This window comes from Saccoglossus kowalevskii, chromosome 8, assembly GCF_978046115.1.
Source record: "Saccoglossus kowalevskii chromosome 8, keSacKowa6.1, whole genome shotgun sequence".
Taxonomy (NCBI): Eukaryota; Metazoa; Hemichordata; class Enteropneusta; family Harrimaniidae; genus Saccoglossus; species Saccoglossus kowalevskii.
Genome location: NC_140648.1, coordinates 29,989,204 through 30,010,001, shown reverse-complemented (window position 1 = coordinate 30,010,001; position 20,798 = coordinate 29,989,204). Strand labels below are relative to the sequence as shown.

General features: G+C 34.8%; 1 protein-coding gene across 1 annotated transcript; it reads right to left on the bottom strand.

Annotated features, from left to right (window-relative positions):
- Positions 1–454: 454 nt before the first annotated feature.
- LOC146739520 (uncharacterized) lies at positions 455–11,663 on the bottom strand. The gene is made up of 4 exons (XM_085502990.1): positions 11,331–11,663; positions 9,409–9,474; positions 3,901–4,038; positions 455–2,670 (listed from the first exon to the last, which is right to left on the bottom strand). Exons 1-4 carry the CDS (start codon positions 11,635–11,637, stop codon positions 2,339–2,341), a joined length of 843 nt encoding a protein of 280 aa, XP_085359116.1. The 5' UTR covers positions 11,638–11,663; the 3' UTR covers positions 455–2,338.
- Positions 11,664–20,798: the final 9,135 nt, after the last annotated feature.

Below are 20,798 nucleotides of genomic sequence, written 5' to 3'. Positions count from 1 at the left end.
TGAATTACGGCGTATATACATATATAAATAATGGGGGTATATGTACTACGGCGTGTATTTACATATATTACAGAGGAGTGTAGTCTGAAACATTCCCCAATGTCCCGTTGCGCCACTTACATAACCACTGACTATTTGCAAGGTCAACATATTAGTTTGAACTTTTGACATCATGGCTGATACTAGTTATCTCAAAATACGCCAATATCTCAATATGCTGGTGGTTTAATGATATATCTCTCAAGAGGATTTTTTTAGGAATTGTATTAATTTAAATATTTCTGTTAAATAATAACATCGAGGATTGGTGAATGTATTTATAGTAACCGATTTACCATTGCATCCCCAAAACTGTAAATATATTGATGCCTCTAAAGCTAAACATGGCGGGCGGTAAACTGGCCTAAATATGAGTTCATAATCAGGTACACAATTCAGACAGGACGCTGAGACGTTAAGGGTCGGTGAGATCTTTAATATATATGAAAGTTTATTCAGTTATCCTGTACATACTTCGAATAAATAATGACAGGAAACAAACCATATCTACTTACATCGGGTCAATATATTTGCAATTTACTCATTTGAACATGTTACGTTATATACCTTATATAGTTGTTCACAAATATTGTTCATATACCTTGAGTTGCGTGTTCAACGCGTGAATGCGTCACGCAGCACGTATTTAATACCGTCGAAACAAAACAATGTATTTTACCAGCGATGTGTACGTCATATGAGACCCACATCGAGCCGACGCGGCGCGAGGATTGTGACGCATCTACGTGCAATATTGTTGCATGTGCACCGTTTCGTGTTCGATGGGCGTCATATACGGCATATACACGCGTGTAGATGTTAATTGTAATATTGTTGTTTTGTAATTAAGTTTTATTATTTGCAATGTCCTAAAAACGACGTATTCGATGAAACATTCACTAATACGCATTTGCGACGAGGTTATTTTGATACATACATTAACCATCACAGCGCATGCGTATTTCGTGTTTTCATTTTTCAAAAAATGTATACTATTTTTCTAATAGATAAATCAAATCATATAATCAACATTTAGAAACGTCTATACAGTTGTATACACCTCGGGATCATTTGGCTGATTTGCGAATACGATATTGGTATTGAATACCTTGTTACAAACAACTTTATTAACTAGAACACACGACACAAACCTTTAAGTAGTACACGCGAAACTAGAGTTTACGTAGCACCCAAGAAATAAGTGTTTACGTAGTACACACGGCACAAAAGTTTACGTAATATACACGACAAAAAAGTGTACGTAGTACACATGAAACAAAGGATTACGTAGTACATAGGAAACAATAGTTTACGTAGCGCTAAGATAATAGTGTTTACTTAATACAAACGAAACAAGATTTTAGCCTCCAATTTATACATATATCATATTAGAAATCCCGCCAAATACGCCCAAATGTAGACAATATACGTTGATGTTGTGGGGTAATAAAAGGACACCCTAACTAGTTTTTTGAATAATGAACCTCCGTTGTACGAGGTTAGGCCAATGTTCAATTCAACATAGCGCTAAAGGGTAATCACAAAGCTGTGACGAAGTCATTGTTTACAATGAAACTAATTCAGGTACCCGTATTTGTATTTGCTTTACAACTTTTCGCTCCATAAAATATCAGAAATGAGCAGTTTTTTAAAACTGTTTGCATATTTACAGCCAATCGTGTCCATCATTAATAAGGTCCTGGATGTTATCATCAGGATTGTATATTTATTTTCTGCATAAAATATTGATTAATTCGAAAAACGTGAAAATTGATAAAAGAGACAAGTGAATTAATAATAATAATACATCGATGAAGCTAATCAGTATCTGCAGATCATAAAATTGAGATTTAGACTGAAATTGGAAACTGTCAGGAGACCGAATGGTACACAAATATGCGTGATGATGTATGCTGGCGTTGGTTCATTGCTCATAAATTATTACGTCACAATTATAATACGTAGTAAGAATAAATGACGTCATCAGTGTCAACTATTCTCTGAGAGGCCAATGACATATTGAAACTGTAAATTAAATCAACTTGTAGTTATGTAACATATAGTTTGTAATGGTGTGTCCCATCGAGTACGGCGCCGAAGAAACACTGTCACAGGGTTCTCGCATTTACATTATCTGTCCGTTCATCTTCGAAGTGACATGTAAGCAGCTCGACGATTATATATACGGACCAAGTGGACGGCATATTTCACAAGCCGGTGAACTCGGTTCACGTGCAACGATGGTGCTAATCACTCGGAAATATTTCGAACTTGCGGGATATGAAATGTGATATAATGATTATACCTGGCTGTTGTGAGTAGTCTGTGATGTAGACGGAGTGGGCAGATCGGATGCGTGTTTACCCTTCAAGAAAAAATGGGAAATGGAGTAGTACACAAGTCTCATATTACTCTCTGGGTTTTCAGTTTTGTACTTTTGAAATGCCGCATAGACTGTGAACTGTACAAACGATCCGATTGTACATAATACAAAGGCAGTCCAGGCGATGCCCAGCGACCAACCGTACCACCATTCTTCTCGTGTTGGTACCATTACACTGGGATCCTCTTTATCGACGACGTTACCATTTACAATCATAAACATCGCGTTTCCAACCAACATAAATAAGCCTGTAATAAATAAAAAGCAAAACAATATGTGAACATCGATGGAATCTATGTCTCCTCAATTACTTCCAGTCGTTTTTTATTACCCGGGCGCCGACATTAGAGACGATGTGCGCATGTTCTGATATTCATATACTGAAAGAACCGTCGGATTTATCAGATTGCCTATTTCTGCAGAGCACTATATTCATATTTGTGCAGCCATCCACAAACAGCATACTGGTTACATTTTACGAGCACACTGTTGTAGAATAGAACAGAATAGAATCTTCATTGTTATCGTATCCCATATTTGAGGTTTTGATGAAAAGTACAATAAAGTAATTAATTCTGAAGACGTAACAAATAACCAACATTAAAACGGGAGGATCGTCACCTGCGCACGCGCGGGAATTGAGTCCCAAGTGATGATAACAACACACGCTAAAAACTCAAAGGCTCATGGGTAGATGCTTGTTTGTAAACAATGACACACTATGGCCACCTGATGCATGCGTAGGTGACGACTCCCCCGCTTTAACAATACAGGAAAAATCAAACAAGACGCTCATAATGTAGCTAAGTTTACTCACTGGGCGTTGCATAGATTCTATGATTACAATTCTCTGGCACTTGGGTTATATCAAAATATCTCAAGTCTTAAGTTTCTATGGTAGCCACATAAAACATATCATGTTTATTTGATGTTCTGTTATTTTTGATTAATTTATAATATTCTATTGATTCTACTTGTTTTGTTTTTTTGGTTTCATGATTTATATGTACATGTTATTATGGTATTTATACCCTAGTAATTGTTTAGATACTGAATAAAGTAATAAATCCATGGTTGTCGATTATTTTGTGACTACTGTTGTTTTAACGCAGTTGTAAATGACATATCACACAGGATTTAAAATACAGTAAAACTACAGCGCCAAGCTTTTCAGTATTTTATTTTACTTTTTCTGTGATGCTGTAAATGCTGAAGGTGTGCTGTAGATCTTCATCATACTAGTATCTGTCGTAAAAATTGTCGCACTATCTAGTTACACAATGAGTTAAGTGACGTCAATATGACGTAGATTATTCAAATTAAAGTGTCTCAAACACATAGTTTTATTTGTTTTAATGCACTATAGATCAAACCATATTCACACTCCTGAGGTTTCATTATACCCATGACGTCATTAAAACATATGATCGTCAAAGGGCGCGACCTATATAAAAATGTATAGAAATTTATTGACTTACTTGCCATACCACTAAGAACCCCAGATACCAACAGTACCAACGGATATCCCGTCAACCAACACACTATTATGCTGACGCCGCTGCTTGTGGCCGCCACTATGCTTATTATCTCAAACGCAATCACAGACTTCAGTTGCTCTGACAAGACAAAGACAAACAAGAAATTACCACATGATGGTACTATTACAGGGGTCACCTTTAGCGGAGTGTACAAATAAAAGAGAAAGTTATGTAACCGACTTTACCGACGATAACGTCGTCGATGTTAGGAAATTTAAAGCAATTTTTAAAAATCACCAAATTCTGACTTCGAAAAAAATACAGGGGTTACAACAAGTTCTAATAAAAAATATCTGTAATCCCACCAACAAGTAGTATACGTACATTCATTATTTATATTTATTATATTGTACAATGTATATATTTAATACTTTAATATATTTTAATTTTTTGGTGGAATAAATTTCCTTCATCTTTTTGAGCTGTACTAAAAGCGATCGGAGACACTGCCCTTGGTTCACTTGCTGTGCACAAACTTAGTTGAGTCATACCGTGGATGTAAAAAAAACAGATTGCGACACGGCATGGATGTGTATATCCTCAATAACCATCACAGTCGATCACTGGTAGACTTAATATATACCTGAACTTGAATTAAAAAAAAGAACAAAGTTCTGCCTCATATTTTGTTGTTCCTCCTTGAATTTGTTCCTATGTATACCATTTATATTAGATTATATGATAAAAGATATGATTTGGATTTTACCATCATCAATTTTCTCCCATCATTGTAGTATACCCTTTTCTATCCTGCATATGGTGTATATATTTCGCAGCTCATTCAATATTTTTGAGCTTGCACTCGTTTCTGTCCTCTAAGCTAAATCAAGGTGTTTTTTTTCAAAAAAACGTCTCATCTCAATATTCAAGCGTTTCTATGGCAGATATTGTGAATTTGTTACAAAATAACTTGGCAGATGATCTCAGATTGTTTCAACATCATTTTTTCAATGTAGAAGGCCAGTTCATGAATTGACTACTTGATTTGTATATGGTATGTTCTACCGGTGGGGCGGGATAAGCTCACACATTTGCAAACATTTGATATCACTTCTTGGACTTAATCTTCAGTGCCATATATCACAATTACTTTGTACATTAATTGCTGCGAGACTGATAATTTTCTCTCGTGTAGTACATTAATGTGAGTGCTACTGTACACATTGTAATAGGTATGCGTGCAGATGGGTATTGTTTATTGTTTATTGTTATATGTCTATTGTACTTGACAATTGAAATTCCTTTACGATTATTGAATTTAGATTAACAGATGTGTATGTCAGAGATTCGTTTTTTGTTACATCAAACTTGTAATTGGTAGGTCGGAGTTCTAATCCTACCTGGTCCGGGCAACAAATAAGTTGATTGACACAGTACTGCTAGCGCTATCACGATTAGACGAATAAGACACAACCCTGTCACGTGGTCCCTAATACCACAATTTGCACGTAACAAAATCAGGAGAGACAACTCTGACATTAAATATTCCGAACTGTCACCATGTACTTATTGAGTAGCTTGAGATATTTTTCTAGAAATATGAAAATACGAAGTTGAATTTAGGAAAACAGTTTAGCTGATATGTAAAACTATTATGAATAACAAATTAATGTAACTGGTAGTAGGCCTGCGCAACGGGTTTTATTGGACAATAAAATTCCATCACCTGCGAAAGAATACAATCCCGATTTAAGTTATATTCTTTTAGTTGTATGTTTTTTGGGACACAAAGTGAGATATTGTAACTGTAAAGTCACTGTAAATGTCAGCAACGCGACAGAAAGCGCGCACGGTGAAATAAACGTGGTTTTACCACAGTTCACAGAGTTCCGCATCTCAGGACCCATTTAACGACAGAAAAGACAATTCCCAAATACGTTCTTCTCCATCAATAGGTACGTGTTAGCAACCGACAGACAGTGACCTTATAAAAAGTATACTTTTATGCGGATTTCCTCGGTCGTTAACGTAAACGTGATATGCCGGCGACACTCAAGGTTAGTCACGTACACGCCCAACAGCGATTAACCCAAGTAGAGTAGGTGGAATACGACGGGAGATCGTGGTTCGATAGCGTAGTTAGCACAGTGTACAATTTTACAAGTCCAGCGGACTGTTCACTCTTTGAACAAATTATAGAATACTTGGAAATTTCAGACTCAAAGGAATGAATATTGAATATTTTATTAGACGCATAAAATCCTTAGGAAAGGATAAAAAGGGTCTTACAGAAAGAAATTAAAAAAAAAACTACAATCTAAAAAAGAAAACAAAAAATAAAAACTTTTCTAAAAAAAAAAAAAAAAAAAAAAAACAAGTCAAAAACAAAAAAAATACAATTTGCAGCCAATGGTGAATACAGAATATAGAATGAACACAAAATGTGGCCTAATACACTGATAGTTGTTGCTGTTTTGTTCCATAGCTGTTTTTTAAGAAGACAGCTAAGGCTGGTGCTAGAGTATGGTTTGCCATAATCAAAATGAATTTATTCTGACTATTTTCTTTATCAAAATTTGGAATTTTATTTTGTGCAGTCAGGAATAATTTTTCCTTATGGTGACTGTAAGCTGGACATTTCATTACAAAATGTTGCTCATCCTCAACTATATTTTGGCTGCACATATCACATGTTCTTTTATCCAGCCGCACATTATTATGTCTGCCTTTCTCAATTTTAAGGTCATGGTTGCTTGTCCTGAATTTTGCGGTTCTATTCAATCCTTTGACCATTGTTTGTGCCCAAGCATATAATATGTAAATATGACCTGTGTTGATATTAATACTTATATCGAGAACCAATCATGCAATTGGAAATCTACCTGCAGAATACATTTCTGCAGGAAATTGCCTTTTATTTGATATATAACATGTAGGAGTTGGGTATAGTGTTAAGTAAATTTTCTTTATTAGTAATTATCTTATCTTAAAAACTGTTCTTCTGAACAGTGATTTTTGAATTGAAATATACAACAAAGCACCTTTTATTTCACCTGAATATCCAATTAAAACAATGACGTTATTTTTTAGTTTTAAGGCCGCGATTTACCGCAACAGGCATTCTTTTGGAACATCAAACGTCGCCTCTAAATATTAAATGTTGTGTACCTTATCTAATGGGGTTTAACAAAAACTTTAAATAAGCTTCTTCCTGGATTTTTCTAGACGATTATGCTATTGCATTTGCGTGGCTTGACTGAAATCGATTGGCTATTGTGTTCTTGCAGGATACGTAGAAATACATGAAATATTAGCAGAATAACCGGTTATATGCCCAAAATAGCTTGCAATTCTGTAACCTCGTGGTCTGATTATGGGGCTATCACTGTCGAGTTATTAACGAACTAATATTATTTTTAAGAAAATTATATAATTATATGTATAGCAGTGTATTGTAAATACTAACAATGACAACTATGATATTGTGTTCTTATATAAGACTATGATATATGCAATTTTTTCAAAATATCTGTGAGAATTAGCAAATAAAACAATATTTAAAAAAGAAATACGTTGAAATATATGTGGCACTCATAAATACCGCATTAACCCGAGTAATAGTACATGTACAACAAATATGTACGTGATGATAAACACATTAACGGGCGTTGTGTTGTCACATGACGCGCTGTCTCAGCACAGACCTATATGTTTACTGGTTCCCGGCTTCCCTTGCGAATGGTGGCTTGGTGCGCCATGACACTTGAGGCGGGAACCAGCCAATGTCACATGACGCCTTACCAGCGGATTTTGGTCGCCTTTTTTAACTAGCGTTTATAATCAGAACTTAAAGCGCAGGAGTCGTCACCTACGCATGCGTCAGATGGCCACAGCGTGTCATTTTTTACAAACAAGCGTCAACCCATGAGCCTTTGCGTTTTTTGCGTGTGTTGTTATCGTCGCTTGGGACTCAATTCCCGCGCGTGCGCAGGTGACGACCCTCCCGCTTAAATATTCCTTTTTACGATATAAGTTGCTTTTTAATCATTTATTTTAGTGGAATATTGTTTAGTGAGTGAAATATTAATACATGTCATACATAATTCAATCTTTGGGACAGCAGAAACTAAGAAATAATAACGATAATAAAATTTGTGTTTGAAGTTCGAAATTTCCCGCGTAATTTCAGGTTTCAACTAGCTTGAAAAAAAAATCACGCGTAGAACGCACTCCACCCAAGAAACTATCGGTGTAAACTGACTGCTGCTGAGTGCACAATTGTTGGTACAGCTCATTTCTACAATGTATCTAAGTTTCATTTATCATTATTTAGTAAAAAAATCACTGAAATGATTTATTATATCGGTAAAATACGTCCAACGACTTCGAAACGTTCGAAGTTTCGAACAAACTCCCGGCACACCTTGCGCGATAGGCGTCAGATCGGTGTAGAAGACGCGGTATAACATGTTTTATTGTATATGCAAATAGTCTGAAATGCTCGAATCACCCAATGACTATTAAAACTGTACAAAAATGTTATTTCTTTACTTAGCTTTGTGCTATTTTTTACCATTTTGAATTGTCTATTTTGTTTTTACACAGTGTGAAACTTGTTCTCTCTGTGGATTTTTTGTATTGTTCCCTGCAGGATTTTTATCCATGATTTTTATCTGTGCTGATTTTTCCTCTCCATTTCCGCCATCGCGCCGAATTATTAATAATTCACTTCTAAAATTATAAATATTTCTCAATGTTTGTGTAAGATAGTGTAAGTATTATTGAAATGTAAAGTATTATTTCACATATGTACATTTCAATCATTAGTACATCACCAGCTCCAGGTGTGGGTTTTACACGTGTTTTCACATGCCATCTTCTCAATGTGACTGGTTTATGACTTTTTTCGCCCAAATTATTGAGTGTGATTGTATCATTGTGATTGTAAATTTGTTGTGTACTATAGTTATTAGTCATTACGAGAAAAATACTATTTATAAAAATATTTATAATATAATAATAATAATGATAATAATAATATTGCAAAAAGATTGCGAATGCATTATAAATGCAGTCTTTCAGTAAAACAAAATACCCGGCTTATTTCAAAAGTTAAATAATTACATTCAATTATTTTCGCTGGTTATTACACTAGTTTGCTATGCGTTGATATGCAAAATAACCGGTAGATCACCATAATATCTGGCTATTGCACAGAATATCTGAAACGTAGACAGGAAAGCGGAAATTGTCTGGCAACTTTGGCTATCGAACAGTCTGTGAATGATGTAATACTGTTGATATGCTTGGATAAAAGATAAGAATTAACTGTGCAATAAATACCAAAAAATCAACATTTGAAGTATGACTACATTAATACAAATTAATTAAGGCAAAACATTTCAGAAATGCATATGTGGTTGCCATGGTAACATATATGCGGTCATCCAGAAAGCCCTATTCCGAAGTAATTCGATAGGTGCATAAACCCCGGATGTAATAACTTACCCGATAAAGAGTCACCTTCAGCTGCAATCAGCATCGTCATTATGTTCACGCAATGCCATTTGTCGTCTACAAAGAGATACAGTTTAGTGATGACACGTAATATAATTATAGCAAAATATAACCCACACCCCAAGTCAAAATATTCAGGTCATCAGCAGATCCTACCGATCTAATGTGACATTAGAAAAAATAAAAAATATGTCAAGGATATTTTATAAATTGACTTTTCTGATTTTAGCGTTCAGAGCTGTTTGAGACATACTATTTGAATAATTCTGATTGAAACGTTATTTGAATCATTTCCGATAGTGTATTACAACATTTGAATCACCGCCGATAACGAACCATGTTTTTGAATCAATACTATGGCTAAAACATAATATTAAAATAAATGTATATTGAACAATTAAATGGTAACTGTGTCTGTGAAATATTTTGCATACGCAGATCTTAAATATATAGGTCAATTCGTTGGCAAGTAGGGTCAGACTTTGAAATGGGAAAACATAGTTGCCAAAGGTGTGCTTATATATTATACATTCGATCTCTGTGGAATAGAAACAACTATATATCCTTATCTCTCTCAATTTCAGGTTATTTCCTTATCTGAAAATTGCATATTTAAAACTAATATTACGTCGATGAATATTTAGTCAAAACTGGACTATTTAAATGTTGTTCACTTTAAATGGTCACATCTGCGAGAATACAGTAGTTTATATTTGAGCAGTTATTACTTCATAATACGCATGCGTAGCTCTTCGTTATATTTTATTGAAGCAAATAAATCGTGTACACATCCATACTGTAAGACTTTATGTTACAGGCATGGCAATTACGGTAGCATAGGACTTGTGTTCTTCCGAGAATCATACTCAGTGGACAACATTCTTGTATAGTTTCCCATGGTTTCCATGGCAACGCAATACAATACTCATTTGCTGGATTCACTTGTTTGGTTGTATAAAGTACGAGATTGAGTCGCATTACAAGTTAATAGAGTATGTGTGAAAATGGGTAACGCGCATGCGTACAACAGATGAGATTTGTTAAAGATTGATTAATTTTGAAGCCAAGTACAGATATATGCATATGGCATGAATCTTTTACGATGTTTAATGATAATTTTCTTTCAATGTGCTTTTACGAAAATACCAATCAAACCGTTGTAGACTATGTTTTCAGTTTCAAGCATATTGTGTGCGCACACTTGTCATTTGTAAATTATTACATTGTATCAGAATATTCCATTATTTTAGAATCACATATTCTCGTGAGTTGAAATTTCATTTCTACGAGTGTTGATTTTTGGTATTAAAGTATTATTCTATGTAATTATATGTATATGTGAGTCAGTGTGTGTTTGGAAAATAATGAAAATACCGCCAGTCAGCAGTCAAACGATAAACCAACGAAACAATGTGTGTGGAACGATTCCAAAATCATTACGAAAAGTGAGAGTTAAACCTACACTTGGTCGGATAGCGTTTATAGTCTCGTGTCAAAATATTGTATTTCGCAAATGGGGTCGACATGTAATTTGCATATTCATATTTATGCCATAACAAGACAGCCATGTTAAAATTACCCAACCGATTATAATCTCCTGCAAATAAGTTATTATAAGAAAGACATGCCAAACAAAACCCGCATTGAATATAATATATCTCAGTATTACATACGATGGTGATTGGAGGTCATACTTGGCGACTCTATAGGATAAATCCCGAGTTTTAGAACATAATTGCCCGTTCCGTTGAGATGGGAAATTCTCATCCGCTGTGACGGATCTGGCGACATAATTTTATACATGCATTCTGAATTCCAATTGCGTCATTGAAAGCGCATACTACCCCCCCCCCCCTTTCCCGGTTGTTTTGTTTTTCTTCCCCGTCATGATATTGAGATGCTAAAACGCTTACCTGGGTCAGTTACTAAACCGTATTCAAAAAAAGAAGTATCACAGCTCTCAAACAGCCCTGTATGTGCTAATACAACTATCGTGTCCTCCACCACTTCAGATGTGTTGTCATTTGAAGGTAGATACACAGTAGCCGTCCCAACTAACCAATGAGGTGTTGAAATAGCTATTGCACTCAATATAGTAGTCGCAATAGGTAAGAAAAACGTGGCTGCGGACAATCCCAATAACCTTTTCACTGTAATTTCGGCTTCAGCACAATGCCAACCACTTTGATGTACACAACAGCCAGGTTTAGTAGAAGCCATGACGGCAAGTAGACTGTATCCTAACGACACAGCGCTCACACCCGCTGAAAACCAAATAGAATGAATCTGTTTGTGGGGTTTGCCATCCTATTAACAGCGACGATCAATTTTCCCATAGAAACATCGGCTACCGTCATTTTTAAGTATCGGACGTTGCACGACTTAATCCATTCATAGCCACGCCTGAAACAAACCTTTCACTGCTGTAAAACGACACGTTCTATTGCTCCCTCTATAGGTAATGATTTATAACCAACAAGCTTTAAACCTTCCCTCGATAATAAATAAAGCACTTTTAAAACATCTATTTTGTCGTTTATATACGATTTAGACAGTGTGCGCGGGGAATTGAGAGGGTTGATTTGTTATAAATGAGAAAAAGTGTACGAAGAAATTCTATCTATTTTAAACGTGATTCGACAAATTAGGTCGATACATACATACAGGTTTTTGCATATATTTAAATGTTTATTGTAACAATGTGAATACCATATACAGTGTCACTCAGCGTGAAACAATATTAATATAATATTAATTTAATAATAAAGTACGTTGAAAAACATAACATCTGTTCGACTCAAATTAGTTTACCACTGCAGCCGGATTTATATTTGCTGCCGTCGAGGGCGCTACTGAAATAATGTACTTTAAAATCTGAATTCGTTTGAAAATCTAATCTAATGATGATCAATAAACAAAAAAATAACAATAATACTAATTTAGAAAGACAATTAAATGTTTAGCAGTACAATATTCCAAATTTAAATAATAACATGAGCGGCTAATACGATGTTTCGGGAACAAAACAGGGGTGTAAGTAATTATAACACAACTTATTGTTTGTTTACCTTTAAAATCCAATCAAAACTAACTGATCGATGGTCGGATTTTGGGATGTGAAATAAGCAACCAAAACTGTGTAAACGTTAGAAGAAGAAACCCGTAAAGCCAAATGTGCGTAGGTTTTTATAATTTTATGAGTTTTGGGTTCAAGGCCGCTGCGGTATTTGCGATCTGTATTTGAAGAGCATCATGATCAGCCGGCCTGGATTGTGATTGGTCAAATAATATGAAATCAACAGCATAATACTTAGCAATCCTTTGTAGAAATCTGCATATGAACAACTTGCTTATTCTATTTTTACTTTGCGGCGGTGGATTGGAAGAAATGATCGTTGCAGCCCTAATCAACATACCATACTGACAGCTTTATTACGTCACAAATTACCGGACAAAGAAGGTACTGACCGTGTTGAATGTCAATTAATATGAATCATTTGTCCAAATAAATCTTCTTTTTCTGACAGCCGCGAAAAAACTGTAGTGACGTTTTGGGAAAATCTATAAATATCTAAATATCTAAGTTAGTATGCTTCTTGAAGTAGAGTATTTGTGGAATCTGCAATACGATTGGCATATTTTATCATTTGTTTCTAAGTAAAGTGTACCTGTATGTATTCTCCCAATTCACTGTATATTGCCATGATTGGTGTATTTTTTGAGATACCAAGAATGTACCGATAGTATGTAAGCTGAACATCCTCTACAATTGATTTTGTTGAACTTTCTTCTCCCCAAATGTCACTCCCATACACAATAACTGGTCTGATAAGTTTATCAAATAGTGACAGTAGTCATGTCCAGATTACCAGATCCAATTTTGGTCTTTAATGAGAATAAAGCTTTTATTCCTTTTCTTTTTAGGTTTCTCATGGCATCTTTAAATTTACCATTTGGACTCATAATTAAGCAAAGACTGCAGTCGCACCATAGATAATCAGAACACTGAAACGTTCGTCATGAAAATTCACGTGCATTAAATTGTTTTTAAACGTTTATAATTTGTCAATTAATACAAATGGTGTCACTATGCAATTTTCGATCTTCTTTTATTTTTGGTGCAACTTTACATTTACGAAACATTTATGTATGTCTCCTAAGAAAGTTTCCCAATTTTCTGCCTAAACATGTTTTCAACGAAAGAATTCAACAGATAGGTAAAAATATACAACATATTTCACTATCATAAGTTTATAAAACCCTATGAGCCCGAAAAATATCGAAGACGGGGAAATAAAATGTTGCATTATTGTCGCCATGTTTATTTATCCTTGACTATTCCCTCACTAAAGAACGTTTGTTCCCCGGGAGTCTGTAATAAAACTGAATTCACGTCCTAAATTTATCAAGGTGTGTGTCATTTAGGGACTCACTGGTCACTGCGTTTCCCGGAATGATTGATTGGGTCGCAATTACCGTGACTATCGCCGAGGTAACAAGTCTCTCACCCCTTGGATATTATCACTGTTTTTTCATCGCCGGAGGGATTCACGTCCGAAATGTTGGTCCCCAGGCGGCTCTAAGTATCCAAATTTTCCGCCTAAACATGTTTTCAACGAAAGAATTAAGTAGGTAGGTATAAAAATTACATCAGATTTCACTAACATAAGTGTATAATACCTTATGGGCCCGAAAACTAGCAAAAACGGGAAATAAAATGTTGCATTATTGTCTCCATGTTTATTTATCCTTAACTATTCCCTCACCAGAGTGAATTACATCACGAATTTTTGTTCCCCGGGAGTCTGTAATAAAACTGAATTCATGTCCTAAATTCACAGAGGTGTGTGTCATTTAGGGCCTCGCTGGTCACTGCGTTTCCAGGAATGATCGATTGGGTCGCAATTACCGTGGCTATCGCCGAGGTAACAAGTCTCTCACCCCTTACTCAAACAACTAATCAATTTATAAAATTATTATATTACTAATTTATTAGTTGTCTTGGGTTATAGTCACTGTTTTTCGTCGCCGGAGGGATTCACGTCCCAAATTTTGGTTCCCCGGCACCTCTAATGAACAACCTATCTAACAGCTTGGTTGAATTGATGATAACCAAACAATCATGGTAGATTGGCATCTACGTTCTCTCGCTCGGATAAGAGTCGATTTTCATAGACGCAAGTCGTTTAGATCGATTTTTTTTTATTTTCATAATAATGTAATTTATATAAATAAAAACCGTAAATTCGTAGACATGGACAAGGTGTAAAATGTAATCAGCTATTTTATTCGTCCGTAATTTTTAATTAGCTTTATCTGTAAAGTGTAAAAACCTATTTTTAACTGTAAATGGAACTTCATTTTATTTTCAGCTACCCCTTGATCCCTCAATATGGAACTCTGAATAACAAGTAGGCCCGGAAGATAGCGTCATCGTGTAAGATTAATTGCCTCCGATGTCGGGACATAACTATCATATTTATAGGCGCGTCGTTGACTTAACCAACTTCCATAGTCGACCATTATATCAGCCGGTTGTTCCAATCACTAATTCCCTAACATACGAATGAACCTGATCATGACAAGTTACGAGCAGGTGTGGATCATCCAGGGGTCACCATTGGAAGTCGCTTTAGCGGCGAAAAGCGGCCTCACCGAAATCAGTCAGAAAAAATACTTCGGACCCTATGGTCTACATGTACATAACAATGTTACTGTAAAATAAATATCAGTTATTACAATATTTTTAATCATCTCATTTGTTTTTCAAATCCTGTAGCCACCATGGACAAGTTAATAATATTGCTAAACTGTCAGTTGCGAACTTTAAATCTAATTTATTAGGATTTTCACATGAAGTTTGATAAACAATGATCAGTTTCTTTGTCAAAGTTATATACTTGATTATCTATATTTATCTATAATTAATATCTCGTGTGGAATTTTGTGAGTGTACAAGTATAGTAAAATATGAACACGTTATAAATTTTATAGCTTACAATAATATTTGTAGACTATTGTCTAGTAATATGAGGGGTGCACTAGAAACTAGCTAGGATATATTACATCCCAGTTAACGTATATCAATTTTATAGCTTACAATAATATTTGTAGCGTATTGTCGAGTAATATGAGGGGTGCACTAGAAACTAGCTAGGATATATTACATTCCAGTTAACGTACACCAATTTTATAGCTTACAATAATATTTGTAGACTAATGTCGAGTAATATGGGGGGTGTACTAGAAACTAGCTTGGATATATTACATCCCAGTTAACTTATATAAATTTTAAAGCTTATAATAATATTTGTAGTCTATTGTCAAGTAATATGAGGGGTGCACTAGAAACTAGCTAGGATATATTACATCCCAGTTAACGTATACCAATTTTATAGCTTACAATAATATTCGTAGTCTACTGTCAAGTAATATGAGGGGTGCACTAGAAACTAGCTAGGATATATTACGTCCCAGTTAACGTGTACCAATTTTATAGCTTACAATAATATTCGTAGTCTATTGTCAAGTAATATGAGGGGTGCACTAGAAATTAGCTAGGATATATTACGTCCCAGTTAACGTATACCAATTTTATAGCTTACAATAATATTCGTAGTCTATTGTCAAGTAATATGAGGGGTGCACTAGAAACTAGCTAGGATATATTACATCCCAGTTAACTTATATAAATTTTATAGCTTATAATAATATTTGTAGTCTATTGTCTAGTAATATGAGGGGTGCACTAGAAACTAGCTAGGATATATTACATCCCAGTTAACGTATATCAATTTTATAGCTTACAATAATATTTGTAGCGTATTGTCGAGTAATATGAGGGGTGCACTAGAAACTAGCTAGGATATATTACATTCCAGTTAACGTACACCAATTTTATAGCTTACAATAATATTTGTAGACTAATGTCGAGTAATATGGGGGGTGTACTAGAAACTAGCTTGGATATATTACATCCCAGTTAACTTATATAAATTTTATAGCTTATAATAATATTTGTAGTCTATTGTCAAGTAATATGAGGGGTGCACTAGAAACTAGCTAGGATATATTACATCCCAGTTAACGTATACCAATTTTATAGCTTACAATAATATTCGTAGTCTACTGTCAAGTAATATGAGGGGTGCACTAGAAACTAGCTAGGATATATTACGTCCCAGTTAACGTGTACCAATTTTATAGCTTACAATAATATTCGTAGTCTATTGTCAAGTAATATGAGGGGTGCACTAGAAATTAGCTAGGATATATTACGTCCCAGTTAACGTATACCAATTTTATAGCTTACAATAATATTCGTAGTCTATTGTCAAGTAATATGAGGGGTGCACTAGAAACTAGCTAGGATATATTACATCCCAGTTAACTTATATAAATTTTATAGCTTATAATAATATTTGTAGTCTATTGTCTAGTAATATGAGGGGTGCACTAGAAACTAGCTAGGATATATTACATCCCAGTTAACGTATATCAATTTTATAGCTTACAATAATATTTGTAGCGTATTGTCGAGTAATATGAGGGGTGCACTAGAAACTAGCTAGGATATATTACATTCCAGTTAACGTACACCAATTTTATAGCTTACAATAATATTTGTAGACTAATGTCGAGTAATATGGGGGGTGTACTAGAAACTAGCTTGGATATATTACATCCCAGTTAACTTATATAAATTTTATAGCTTATAATAATATCTGTAGTCTATTGTCAAGTAATATGAGGGGTGCACTAGAAACTAGCTAGGATATATTACATCCCAGTTAACGTATACCAATTTTATAGCTTACAATAATATTCGTAGTCTATTGTCAAGTAATATTAGGGGTGCACTAGAAACTAGCTAGGATATATTACATCCCAGTTAACTTATATAAATTTTATAGCTTATAATAATATTTGTAGTCTATTGTCAAGTAATATGAGGGATGCACTAGCAACTAGCTAGGATATATTACGTCCCAGTTAACGTATATCAATTTTATAGCTTACAATAATATTTGTAGACTATTGTCAAGTAATATGAGGGGTGTACTAGAAACTAGCTAGAATATATTACATCCCAGTTAACGTATACCAGTTTTATAGCTTATAATAATATTTGTAGACTATTATCGAGTAATATGAGGGGGTGTACTAGAAACTAGCTAGGATATATTACATCCCAGTTAACTTATACCAGTTTTATAGCTTACAATAATATTTGTAGACTATTGTCGAGTAATATGAAGGGATGTACTAGAAACTAGCTAGGATATATTACATCCCAGTTAACGTACACCAGTTTTATAGCTTATAATAATATTTGTAGACTATTGTCGAGTAATATGAGGGGGTGCACTAGAAACTAGCTAGGATATATTACATCCCAGTTAACTTATACCAGTTTTATAGCTTATAATAATATTTGTAGACTATTGTCGAGTAATATGAGGGGGGTGCACTAGAAACTAGCTAGAATATATTACATCCCAGTTAACGTACACCAGTTTTATAGTTTATAATAATATTTGTAGACTATTGTCGAGTAATATGAGGGGGTGCACTAGAAACTAGCTAGGATATATTACATCCCAGTTAACGTTCACCAGTTTTATAGCTTATAATAATATTTGTAGACTATTATCGAGTAATATGAGGGGGTGTACTAGAAACTAGCTAGGATATATTACATCCCAGTTAACTTATACCAGTTTTATAGCTTACAATAATATTTGTAGACTATTGTCGAGTAATATGAAGGGATGTACTAGAAACTAGCTAGGATATATTACATCCCAGTTAACGTACACCAGTTTTATAGCTTATAATAATATTTGTAGACTATTATCGAGTAATATGAGGGGGTGTACTAGAAACTAGCTAGGATATATTACATCCCAGTTAACTTATACCAGTTTTATAGCTTACAATAATATTTGTAGACTATTGTCGAGTAATATGAAGGGATGTACTAGAAACTAGCTAGGATATATTACATCCCAGTTAACGTACACCAGTTTTATAGCTTACAATAATATTTGTAGACTATTGTCGAGTAATATGAAGGGATGTACTAGAAACTAGCTAGGATATATTACATCCCAGTTAACGTACACCAGTTTTATAGCTTATAATAATATTTGTAGACTATTATCGAGTAATATGAGGGGGTGTACTAGAAACTAGCTAGGATATATTACATCCCAGTTAACTTATACCAGTTTTATAGCTTACAATAATATTTGTAGACTATTGTCGAGTAATATGAAGGGATGTACTAGAAACTAGCTAGGATATATTACATCCCAGTTAACGTACACCAGTTTTATAGCTTACAATAATATTTGTAGACTATTGTCGAGTAATATGAGGGAGGTGCACTAGAAACTAGCTAGAATATATTACATCCCAGTTAACGTACACCAGTTTTATAGTTTATAATAATATTTGTAGACTATTGTCGAGTAATATGAGGGGGTGCACTAGAAACTAGCTAGGATATATTACATTCCAGTTAACGTATATAAATTTTATAGCTTACAATAATATGTGGGAATCGAAATTACAGGATAAAGGAGACGATCGATTAAGTCAAGGAAAGAGACTTTATTATACGATATAGACTACACGAATACTATACAGCTACTGCCGAATAAAGCGTGTGTTGAAAGTATACATACAGTGTGGCCGGAAGTTTGGGCTTACGTAACTTGTTACTGAATAGCCAATCAACTAACTCAATAATAATTAACTTAAGTACATAACGTATCTCTTTGTGGTTTCCGCAGTTCGATTGTGGTTCCGACATAATATTTGTAGTCTACTGTCAAGTAATATGAGGGGTGCACTAGAAACTAGCTAGGATATATTACATCCCAGTTAACGTATATAAATTTTATAGCTTATAATAATATTTGTAGACTATTGTCGAGTAATATGAGGCGGTGCACTAGAAACTAGCTAGGATATATTACATCCCAGTTAACTTATACCAATGTTATAGCTTACAATAATATTTGTAGACTATTGTCAAGTAATATGAGGGGTGCACTAGAAACTAGCCAGGATATATTACTTCCCAGTTAACGTATATAAATTTTTACTACCTTATACTAAAATATGAAGTTACACAGATAGGGGAAATGTCATGGAAAAATAATGCTTTCTTTTGTCCCAGTTATATAATAAATATTTTGAGTGTGTATGTATTAAAATATGCAATCATAGTACACATGCAAAGTAACAGAATTTGCATTGGTTGTAGGAATTTCCATGCCGGTTTATAAAATTGTGAACAAATGTTTTTGTAAAAAACACTTAACGCGGAAGGCGTTTTCTCATTAGTGTGAAACACTGCGATTCAGACTGTCTAATCTTGTGTTGATGCAAAGCCAGCACCCATTGTACTCTTGGTGCAACAAAGGTATTTCCTTCATTATTATATATGGCCGTAGTTAGCGGGGGGACACGGGGGGCAACTACCCCCCTGAGTGTGGGAGTTTTTTTTTTAAAACAACTTAAAATAGAAAAGTTTCGAGCAAACACGTATTTGGTTTGTACACGATTTGAAATAAAACATGGTAAGCCAGTTGCGTTTACTTTATTTATATTTATAACTGAGCGCATCGACACTTTGACGCACAGTGGGTCAAACGTTACCTTCAAGTATATCTGATTGACATGTCAGCCACGTCAGCTTCTAAGAAACGTTGCACACAACTGTCAATGTTGAAAATTTATAGTACTGTCAGGGGGAAATCTCTCTTTCTCTCGGGTTCTCCACACTTGTCAGGGGGGAACTCGTCTCGTCTCTCTATCTCGTCCCCTTGAGGTACGGGATCGGGAAAGTCACTTTAACTTTACAGTCAAATAAGACACACACAACGAAATACGTTTCAACTCTCGTCTTAGTCGATCTTTTGGAGCACTCTATAAGACACAGCGCCCTGGGGAAAAGTCCCCAAGACTATATCGCAAGGCTGACCCAAGACTCGCCCAAGACTGGACTCTCTCAAGGCTCGCCCCTGGACTCTCTCGGACTGCGTCTGTCGTGGAGTATTCGCCAAGACCAACTCAAACTCTCTTTATTCATTTTCAAAACTCTGACCAATTACAATGCAGTAAAAAGACTCTAGGGCGTAACCTTCAATCATAAAGCCAATCACACTAAGTACTGAATACGTCATATCTTTTGATTAATCGTTCACTACATTAATAACTACGGATGTCAGAATAGCGACGGTATCTTGTAATTAGTTCCAAATCACTGAGCCAAGTTCCGTCCAAAACTTCAAATAGGCCTACACGATGACAGACATAACACAGCAATTCAGCTAATAATCAGTTAATTAAGTCGGTTAACAGATACGCAA